Source organism: Hyla sarda, chromosome 5 (genome assembly GCF_029499605.1).
Source record: "Hyla sarda isolate aHylSar1 chromosome 5, aHylSar1.hap1, whole genome shotgun sequence".
Classification (NCBI taxonomy): domain Eukaryota; kingdom Metazoa; phylum Chordata; class Amphibia; order Anura; family Hylidae; genus Hyla; species Hyla sarda.
Genome location: NC_079193.1, coordinates 99,086,644 through 99,098,294, shown reverse-complemented (window position 1 = coordinate 99,098,294; position 11,651 = coordinate 99,086,644). Strand labels below are relative to the sequence as shown.

The following is an 11,651-nucleotide window of genomic DNA, read 5'->3' as shown; positions in this document are numbered from 1 at the left end:
AAGACTTACAGAAAACGTTTGACCTCTGTCATTGCCAACAAAGGGTATATAACAAAGTATTGAGATGAACTTTTATTGAAAAAATACCTATTTTCCACCATAATTTGCAAATAAATTCTTAAAAAATCAGACAATGTGATTTTATGGATTTTTTCTCATTATGTCTCTCACAGTTGAGGTATACCTATGATGAAAATTACAGGCCTCTCATCTTTTTAAGTGGCACAATTGGTAGCTGAATAAATACTTTTTTGTCCCACTGTATATGGGCAATGATAACAGTAGATTCACACCCAGTATACACCCAATGCACAATTGGGGATTTTCCTAGTCCCTTATGACGGAAAATATAGATTTTATTAAAGACAGGAGGCGAACATTTTGCATACTCTTCTTTTACTACTCAGGTGTTAGCAGCAAGGTATAATCACAAGGTACATAGAAAAAAACGTTACATATGCAAATAAGGTGTGTCAGGTAACCAATCAGGTGCTAGCATAGGTGATAAGAGACAAGGTAACATACAATACTTCCTCTTCTTTGATGTCACAGTATAACGATATAGTATAGCATAAACCTAAAACATAACAGGAAAAAACGCTAAAGTCCACTTGTTGGTAAACAAGAAAATATATATAGATGGAGTAAAGTCCACACAAAAAATTTTTTGTTCTTGAGGTTGGAAATCACGTGGAGGAAAAGTTCCTTTGAGCGATGAACTGGAGCAACTTTATGAACTGGAAACAAGTCCTAGAAGATGTAGGTAGCCAAGTGTTCTGTTGACTCGAAGATAATTGTCAAACCAAAAGTTACACTGAAAGAACAAAGATAATATAATAATAATAAAGGGAAGGGATAAAGGGAGGGAAAATGTTCGCCTCCTGTCTTTAATAAAATCTATATTTTCCGTCATAAGGGACTAGGAAAATCCCCAATTTTATTACAAGACTGGAGGCTCCATTTTGCAAGTTTAAAGCTATGGAAAGGAAACTTGAATAAAAATATGACAGGATATATACAAGTTTAAACAATTGCCATAGAAACATGCGAGTCTGGTCTGAAATAAAAGGTTTTAAAAGTTGATTCGGAACTCCAATTGGCGGCTTTAAGAATATCCGAAAGGGATACCCCTGATTGTTTCAGCTTAGTGGACATGGCTCCTCTGGAGGAGTGGGCTTTAAAGATAGAAATGTCAATACCTGCCAATTGCATAATCTGCTTCATCCATCTGGCCAAAGAAGGGGATGAAACAGGACGGTAAGGTTTACAGAAGGAAATGAGTAATTGAGTGTCAGAAGGGTTACGGAAAGATTGTGTTCTTTGTTCGTAAGCCTGTAGGCATGAAACTACACAGAGATGTGTCTGTTGAGGGAAAGATGGATAGAATACTAAATGAAGAGAAGTTTTAGTACGTCTGTATATAGAAAAACGAACACCATCAGGTAAGAACTGTCTGTGAGATATATCTAAGGCTCTGACATCCGAAATTCGTTTAAGGGATATCAAGCAAAGGAGGGCCGTTAATTTAAAAGATAGTACTTTTAATGTAAGGGAATGGTTATCACCTAAGGAATTCAAATATTGCAAGAGAATATTCACATCCCAGGTAGACTGGTATCTGGGTAATGGTGGACGTCTGAATTTTATGCCTTTTAGTAATTTACAAATTAAGGGATGTTTACCCACAGATATATAATTAATAGGAGCGTGGTAGAAGGAAATGGCTGATCTATAGACGTTTATGGTACGGTAAGCTTTTCCCGTATCAAAAGATGAAGATAAAAAATTTATAATATGATTTAAAGGTGCATGTACGGGATCCAAACCCCGTTGCATGCACCAACCAGACCAAATTTTCCAGGCTGATCTGTAAGCAGATCTGGTACCTGGAGCCCAGGCGTCTGAGAGGATTTCTCTAGATGAGTTAGAAAGTCCGAAACCCGGGTCTGGTGACCCGAAACACACCAGGCTATCAACAGAAGATTGTTGGATGTTATGAGAGGATGAGGGTTCCCTAGAGAATCCCGAAGTAGGAAAGGATGAGAAGGGAGTAAGCGAGGGAAATCGATAAGCATTTCCAGAATCTGAGGGAACCAAGATTGTGTTGGCCACCAAGGAGTGATGAGAGTTACTGTTGATTTCTGAGATTTTATGAGAAGGAGAACTCTCGGAATCAGGATAAAGGGAGGAAATGCATAAAGGTTCTCCAAGGGCCAATGTTGGAGGAGGGCATCTATGCCCTCTGCCTCCGGATCGGGACGCCAGCTGTAAAAGCGATGAATCTGTCGATTCAATCGGGATGCAAAGAGGTCTAGGAGGAAAGGACCCCACAAGGAATTGATGCGATTGAATATCTGAGGATCCAATTGCCAATCGCTGGAATCCGTAAGGAAACGGGAGTTCCAGTCCGCGATGATATTGGAAAGACCTGGTAAGTATTCTGCCTTGATGGTGATGTTTCTGTGAAGACAGTAGTGCCAAAGATCTTTGGCGATGTTGGCCAGAAGAAAAGATTTCGTACCACCAAGTTTGTTGATATACTGTACTGCGGAGATATTGTCCATCCGTAAGAGGATGCAACAATCTGATCTGTTCTTCGCAAAGCTCTTGAGAGCGAAGAACCCTGCCAGTAATTCCAAACAGTTGATGTGGAATAGAGATTCTTCTGGAGACCATTTTCCTCCTGTTGAAGAGGATCCGCATCGGGCCCCCCAACCTGAACGACTGGCATCTGATTCTATAATCAGATCTGGAACAGAATTGAAGATAGTCTTTCCATTCCAAACTTGAAGATGTTTTAGCCACCAAAGAAGTTCTTCTTTGGTATCTGGGGTTAGGGCTATTTCGTCTGAATATCCTAAGCCGTTTCGAAGATGATGCGCTTTTAGACGTTGGAGAGCTCGATAATGAAGCGGGGCTGGGAAAATTGCTTGGATTGAAGCAGAAAGGAGACCCACTACCCGGGCTATGGAACGAAGAGAGACTGTTTGTTTGTTTAGGATGGAATAAATTTCCCTCCGAATGGTCTTCATCCTCCTGGAAGGGAGGCTGAGTAGGGCAGATTGGGTGTTTATCAGGAACCCCAAAAATTCTACCTCCTTGGAGGGAGCAAGGATGGATTTTTCCGTGTTGATAATAAAGCCCAGATTGGAGAGAAGAGATAGAGTCCATTGAATGTGGAGTCGAATTAGAGATAAAGATTGGGCCATAAGAAGTATATCGTCCAGATATATAATCAGACGGACTCCACGTGCTCTTAGAACTGCCACGACTGGTTTGAGTAGCTTTGTAAAGCACCATGGGGCCGAGGATAGGCCGAATGGTAGGCAGGTGAACTGCCATCTTTGATCCTTCCATAAAAATTGGAGGTATGGTTGAGATTCGTGATGTATTGGAACTGTGAGGTATGCATCCTTGAGATCTATTTTCGCTAGCCAGTCGTCTGGTAATAGCAGATCTCTCAAAAGGTGGATGCCCTCCATCTTGAAATGTTGATAGATCACATAATTGTTTAAATTTTTTAGATTTATGACAGGTCTGTATCCCCCGTCCTTCTTTTTCACTAGAAAAAGGTTGCTCAGGAAACCCTGAGAATGTAAGGGTACCTGAATGATTGCATTTTTGGAAATCAACTCCTTGATTTCTGTCTCTATAAGGGATTTGTTCTCCTCTGAGAAATGAATTGGTTGTGGAATTGAACATTGAATTGGAGTTTGGACAAATTCTATCTGATAACCTAGGATTGAGTTTAGGACCCAAGGGTCGGATGTTACCATGGCCCAAGTATGGGAAAAATATGCAATCCTTCCTCCTAATGGAAGTGGGGAAGAAAACATCGGATAAGGACTTACCGTTGTTGGGTCTGGATCTGGGGTATCCGCGGTGACCTCTGGCTCTCCATGGTCTTCCTCTTGTGGGGAAGAAGGGACTGGGTTGATAGGCAGGGGCAGGATTCTGGAACCTGTCTGGTCTTGGGGGGGCACGATTATATTGTCTCTCCTGAGACTGGCGGCTGGGAAAATTGCCCCTTCTTTTCCCAGCCCTGGGTAAAACCCGAGGTTGAAAAACCTTCTTGAGGGAAGATTGGGCTTTATTTAGTGATGAAAAGAGAGACACATATTTATTTATCTCTTTGATGAAGTCATCACCGAAGAGGAGTCCATCAGTGGGGGAATCCGGTTCTGTTGTAGCTAAGTTAATTAATTGTGGATCCAATTTTAAAAGGATGGACCTCTTGCGTTCAGTGCAGATGGTAGTGTTAATGCCACCAAAAATGCATAGGGCCCTTTGAGCCCAGCCTTTTAGGACCTCTAAATTCACTGGGTTACCCGAGGTATTGGCTTCCTCTGTGAGGTCTAAAATTTTTGCCAGTGGGCCAAGTAGGTCCAAAAATCTGTCTTGGATCGTCCTGAAGGACCGATCTACTCCTTTTTTGGGGTTTTTACCCGTATTATTAAGGTATTTAACCAGTGGAGGATCGATCTCTGGAGTAATGGATAGTTTGTTAGGGATACTAGGTCGTGGGCATTCTGCCCGTAGTCTGTTGCGGGTAGCCTTATCAATGGGTTTCCTTACCCAAAGGTTCAAAAATTGGGATACCTGGGGTTGAGGTTCCCATTCCCCAGAACGGGGGTGTTTAAGTAGACTGGGGTCAAAGTACGGAGTACCCGCACTGTCCATAATAACTGACTTGGGGATCTCAGTTGTTACTGGAGATTCCTCATTCTCAGAGATGTCCTCATACTCGGAGTCTGAATACCCCTCAGAAATCTCCCCTTCCTCAGATGAGGATTGGTCAGGGGAAGTGTTGTAAGAGTCCGGTTTCTCTCTACGGGATGCTCTCTTAACCCGGCTGTCATGTTTCTCCTCCCGGGTGGAGGGTATGGGATGCGACTTTTTAGCATCAGTATATCTGCTCTTTGTAGTAGCAGGACAAGGGACCTGATCCTTAGTCACTCTAGACTTTTTATAAGATTTTGAAGGACCGGTAGTGGGCATAGGCCGTTTATGGGAGGCCTTCCCAGATTTCCCCCATCCTTTGGCTAGTTTGGATGTGGAATCCTCCGCGGACCAAAATTGATCCGACGGGGTAGATGGTCCAGCTTTGGGGGATTTTTGGTAATTAGGATGGGACATGACCAAGGCTACTGATTGAGCCACAATTTCAGGTATGCTGGACATTGTATTTTGAACCGACAGGTTCACCATAGATTGTATGGCGTTGCCATCCATAATTTGAAAATTACAATTGGACCCCATATCCTTAGATGTATCCTCGTCAGCCATATTGTAGTATATATATATACTGAATGATATGGAGAATATATATGGGGAATTATATATGTATAGATTAAATTATATATATATATATATATGACACAAGGAGTAAACCTATTTCTCCTATCCAATTCGCAATATTGGATGGTAAATACCGGTTTTTACCAGTAGGTGGCGTCACAGGCTAAGAATGACTGAGAAGCACTAGCTAATGCTGACGCGGCCGTCTCCGGAGTAACCAAGTTCTGACTGACAGGAATTTCAGTCACAGAACGTGAGGTGAAAGAGCGCGAAGCTGAGGACCAGCTCACGTGATATCACTAGAAGTCCGGCGGTGCCAAGACCAGCGATACCGAGGGGAAGATTAATGGGTATTTTCTTGAAAGAGGAGTGTATAAGAAACGGAGATAAGAGTGAGGAAGCGAAAGTAAGATAAACCCAGGGGAAAGCTTGGGAAAGTGTATATATGTTATATGTGGTGATAAGAGGTTAATGGAACGGACGGCAGTATTGGTATGGTGACAAAAAGGTGATGAAAAACTGTAGAATGTATATATATATATGTATGATAATACTCACAATATATATATAGTGTGAATTAATGTGAGAAAAAACGTTATAAAAGTATATGAGACAAGAGCAAAATTGATGAATACTTAACTTCTGAGCGGAGCAGCAAAGAAGAGGAAGTATTGTATGTTACCTTGTCTCTTATCACCTATGCTAGCACCTGATTGGTTGCCTGACACACCTTATTTGCATATGTAACGTTTTTTTCTATGTACCTTGTGATTATACCTTGCTGCTAACACCTGAGTAGTAAAAGAAGAGTATGCAAAATGGAGCCTCCAGTCTTGTAATAAAATCCACATTTAGGGGGTATGTATTGATGATATTTCTGGTATTAGCCATGTGTAAATATAGAGCTTAGCTGTAGACCATTAAAGGGATCATGTGGATACACACACCACCAGTCATCACCTGAAATGTTCACACTGTAACAACACAATGGCTACCCATGACAATGCGATAGATCCAGCTTTTCCAGGTGCAAAAGTTAGATCTCACATGATCTTGGTTAGATATAAATGGCTTCTCATTTGATTAAGACCAATTTTAACATGTGGATGACATAAAAGTTAGTATGGTGAATCAATCATTTGCTGTAATCTTCAGGTTGAGATTGTAAAGGCTGGCATATAGATCATTGCATTCATATAATGTTTGTATCCTTCCCCATCTAATTGGTATAAGTGATATTCCCACAAACAAGGAAACTTTTATTATAAGTATTCCTTCCAAATCTAGTGTACAGTAAATCATATATCCTATACTGTGTCTTTGAAAACTCTTACCCAGATTCATGTGAAATGAGTTAGTTACAAGTGGGCAGGGTGTTTTATTTATCACTTCCATGTTAGGCTAGGATTACATATGTCCGGCGTCTGGTATACGTAATCCCAGCCTAAATCTCGACACAAGTGATGCCCCAACTGATGACAACATGCATCAGTTGTGTAGCAGCCGGCGTCCATTGTCTCTGGACGCTGGACAGGGGAACATAGCAAGATGCCTTCCCCTGACCGGTGCCGGTCCGGCAAGTCCAATCATCCGAACTGAGACGCTGGATGAATGTGAACTGTCCCATTCAAATGAATGGGACCAGTTTTGCTATCAGTTTCCCACCAGTGGATGCTGGAGGAAAATGCAGCCAAACAACTTATATATGTAAAGGAGGCCTTATATATTTATAAATTACATGTTGCCCATTTTGATATCATGTGATCAGGAGGTTATAAACCCTCTTTAAGCATTTCTCATAGAAACGGATTGCCGCAACAAATTTTGCTATACACGTTTATTCCCTTTGTGTGTAAAAAAAAAGGGAGGAGAAAAAGCCAATTGGACATAATGTTCACACCAAACTCCAAAAATGGTCTGGACACAATTATTGGCACCCTTTCAAAATTGTGGAAAAATAAGATTGTTTCAAGCATGTGATGCCCCTTTAAACTCACCTGGGGCAAGTAACAGGTGTGGGCAATGTAAAAATCATACCTGAAAGCAGATAAAAAGGAGAGAAGTTCACTTAGTCTTTGCATTGTGTCTGTATGTGCCACACTAAGCATGGACAACAGAAAGAGGAGAAAAGAACTGAGGACTTGAGAACCAAAACTGTGGAAAATCATCAACAATCTCAAGGTTACAAGTCCATCTCCAGAGATCTAGATTTGCCTTTGTCCACAGTGCGAAACATTATCAAGAAGTTTGCAACTGTAGCTAATCTCCCTGAGCTTGGATGGAAGAGAAAAATTGATGAAAGGTGTCAACACAGGATAGTCCGGATGGTGGATAAGCAGCCCCAAACAAGTTCCAAAGATATTCAAGCTGTCCTGCAGGCTCAAGGAGCATCAGTGTCAGCGCAAACTATCCGTTGACATTTAAATGAAATGAAACGCTATGGCAGGAGATCCAGGAGGACCCCACTGCTGACACAGAGACATAAAAAAGAGACTACATTTTGCCAAAATGAACTTGAGTAAGCCAAAATCCTTCTGGGAAAATGTCTTGTGGACAGAAGAGATCAAGATAGAACTTTTTGGTAAAGCACATCATTCTACAGTTTACCGAAAATGGAATGAGGCCTACAAAGGAAAAAACACAGTACCTACAGTGAAATATGGTGGAGGTTCAATGATGTTTTGGGGTTGTTATGCTGCCTCTGGCACTGGGTGCCTTGAATGTGTACAAGGCATCATGAAATCTGAGGATTACCAACGGATTTTGGGTCGCACTGTAGAGCCCAGTGTCAGAAAACTGGGTTTGCGTCCTAGATCTTGGGTCTTCCAGCAGGACAATGACACCAAACAAACATCAAAAAGCACCCAGAAATGGATGGCAACAAAGCGCTGGAGAGTTCTGAAGTGGCCAGCAATGAGTCCAGATCTAAATCACATTGAACACCTTTGGAGAGATCTTAAAGGGGGTAATCCAGGAAAAAAACTTTTTTATATACCAACTTTTTTATATATACAGAAAGTTAAACAGATTTGTAAATTACTTCTATTAAAAAATTTATCCTTTCAGTACTTATGAGCTTCTGAAGTTAAGGTTGTTCTTTTCTGTCTAAGTCCTCTCTGATGACACCTGTCTCGGGAAACGCCCAGTTTAGAAGCAAATCCCCATAGCAAACCTCTTCTAAACTGGGCGTTTCCTGAGACAGGTGTCATCAGAGAGCACTTAGACAGAAAAGAACAACCTCAACTTCAGAAGCTCATAAGTACTGAAAGGATTAAGATTTTTTTAATAGAAGTAATTTATACATCTTAAACTTTCTGGAGCCAGTTGATATATATGAAATGTTTTTTTTTCCTGGAATACCCCTTTAAAATTGCTGTTAGGAAAAGGCACCCTTCCAATAAGAGAGTCCTGGAGCAGTTTGCAAAGGAAGAGTGGTCCAACATTCCGGCTGAGAGGTGTAAGAAGCTTATTGATGGTTATAGGAAGCAACTGATTTCAGTTATTTTTTCCAAAAGGTGTGAAACCAAATATTAAGTTAAGGGTGCCAATAATTTTGTCCAGACCATTTTTGGAGTTTGGTGTGACATTATGTCCAATTCGCTTTTTTCCTCCCTTTTTTTGGTTTAGTTCCAATACACACAAAGGGAATAAACATGTGTATAGCAAAACATGTGTTACTGCAATCCTTTTCTGTGAGAAATACTTCATTTTCTTGAAAAATTTCAGAGGTGCCAACATTTGCGGTCATGACTGTATGACTTATAGTTAACTAACATAAGCTTATAATGCTTTATTAATGATCGTTATTTATTCATATACATCATTGTGATTATTATTTACTCAATGTTCATTACTTATAACCAATAAATCTGCATATTTTAATAACTGTATATTAATTTATTATATTTCAAAACTACTTCCCTAGCGTAATCATCAAAAGAACTACCTGTCAGATTCCACACAAAAATATAAATAAACTAATCCTAATCAAACCTACTCCTGATCAAGTATATCTAGTTTTTATTCCTCTATCATCTATATTTATAATAAAAATACCTCTTTTCATTGGCTCACAGTGTTAGAAATCCTCTCAGGGGAAGGAGGCGTGTCCCTCCCTTGTGGGGGTGGGGAGGTGATTGGTGTGTCTGCTCATGCAGCCTGATGCTGTTGCAGGACTGGCTAATGTGTCAGTACATATGGGGGCCCCTAGTGGTGGGATTTTCAGGAGCCGTTTTCTTTATAAAAGGAAATCTGTCATCACCGTCACCAGCACTAACCTGTCAGTACAGACAGGTAGTGCAGGCTACACTGATGACAATGGTACTTACCTCGTCCTGTTCCGTGCAGTCGTTCTTCAGTAATCCTCTCCGGTATCTTCAGCTCTGTGCCTGGCTCGAAGCATAGGGGGAGCTTAGTGACGTCACCGCTTTTGTTCCCTGCTGGGTCATCACTGTCACCTGCACTAACCTGTCAGTACAGACAGGTAGTGCAGGTTACACTGATGACAATGGTACTTACCTTGTCCTGTTCCGTGCAGTCGTTCTTCAGTAATCTTCTCGGGTATCTTCAGCTCCGGGCCCGGCTCGAAGCATGGGGGGAGCTTAGTGACAGTCACTAAGCTCTGCCCATGCTCCAAGCCGGGCCCAGAGCTGAAGATACCTGAGAAGATTACTGAAGAACGACTGCACGGAACAGGACAAGGTAAGTACGGTTGTCATCAGTGTAACCTGCACAACCTGTCTGTACTGACAGGTTAGTGCAGGTGACACTGATAACAGATTTTCTTTAAAATATTCAGATTTTTTAAACATCCATATTCCAAATGGATCTGATAATGCCCATTTAATCCATCTGAGAAATAGTTCAGATGTGAGTTGCATTGATTATATTTTTCTGTAATTCACCAGGTCATAATTTTAATTGACTTTAGGTCATTATATTGCATTATGATTGCCCACTAAACGCATTATCTAACAAAAGATAGATAGAAACAGGGTCATCTGCACTAATGCTTAACGGGTGAAAATCAGGGAAGGTAAATGCGTTCACATGCCCTTTTGAGGTTACTGTCCATCAGACTATTCAGGGAAAAAGTGCAGATAGTCAACCGAATTGTAAAATCCCTATCAAAGGATGCAGAGGTATAGCAAGAGAATAAAAACATAAAAAACTTTTTTTTTTTTTTTTTTTTTTTTTTTTTACACTGACCTAAGGTCAGTTCAGGGACAAATTGACAATCTTTACTGTATTGTTCCGGTTGCACTTGTAGCCTATTTCAGAATGTTCATGCATTGTATTTACGTTACACCTATAACAGACACAGTTTGTGTAAAGTTGTTTATTTGAAAAGGCTAACAACATATACTTTGTACAGACACCTCCGTGTAACAAGAAATTACAACTAATGGATTACATGTCCAGGTCAAAACATTTTGCACCTTTTTTGTTTTGCCCCAACCATTTCTTTCCCACAATGATTGTAAAAGTGGTTTATATCCAACATATATCATCCAAAAGCCTTTTTCATTTTCAGGACATTTCATCAGTCAGCACAGACATATCAATACAATGTAGAAAATAACTAAATTCTTTCACCATGTACAACAGAACCTATGCTATACTTTCAAATTCTAAAATAATACATTCAGTGAAAGTTGAGAAATAGGTTGGAAGTGAAGTTCCTAGTCGCTACAGGGTCCACAGTAAAGCACACAGCCTTATGCAGCCTAGGATTACTTCTATTCTAACATATGTCTATATAGAGAATTACATCTTGCGTTGCATCTTTGCAGGCAACAATGGTCATTTACAATAATACAGTACAAAATCTCTCAGAAATGCAGCTCGGAATATCATTGTGAAAATCAACAGCACATAATATAAAACACAATATTTTAGTTATTTCTTCTGATAGAGGGTCATCAGTAATCTCAGTGTTTCAGCACCCCCATAACATTAAGCATTATAGAGCAAAGATGCATGGGGTAACTGATCTTGCAGGGGTGCCACTTAAACCTCTTGGCCTTTTACATACTTTGTGCGATATTACAGTATGGGACAAAAAATCTGAATGGTTCTCCACCTAACATGTCATTTTAGAATAATGTAATTAATAAAACAGGTCAAGAAGGCGAATGACCTGACCGGACGGCTACACTTCCCCTTCTCTACTGCCAACATGGTGGCAATCTAGCAGCGAGCTAAACAGCTTACAGTCATCAGACGAACTGGCCATAAATCTTCAATGACTGTTTGACCAAAAATTCATTCAGCTATCTTTCCTGTTAAGCTATCTCAGCTGAGCGTTTACATGTTCTAAATGGACAGAAAAGAAGAATTGCTTCCAGACCAAG

At 40.5% G+C, this 11,651-nt stretch overlaps 1 protein-coding gene across 1 annotated transcript; it reads right to left on the bottom strand.

Annotated features, from left to right (window-relative positions):
- Positions 1-390: 390 nt before the first annotated feature.
- LOC130272573 (uncharacterized) lies at positions 391-5,258 on the bottom strand. The gene is made up of 2 exons (XM_056518422.1): positions 3,852-5,258; positions 391-814 (listed from the first exon to the last, which is right to left on the bottom strand). The coding sequence occupies exons 1-2, from the start codon at positions 5,230-5,232 to the stop codon at positions 810-812; spliced, it is 1,386 nt and encodes a 461-aa protein (XP_056374397.1). The 5' UTR covers positions 5,233-5,258; the 3' UTR covers positions 391-809.
- Positions 5,259-11,651: the final 6,393 nt, after the last annotated feature.

Excerpts from the sequence above, each read along its gene's own strand:
- LOC130272573 (XM_056518422.1), bottom strand. The coding sequence starts at position 5,232 with ATGGATGGCAACGCCATACAATCTATGGTGAACCTGTCGGTTCAAAAT.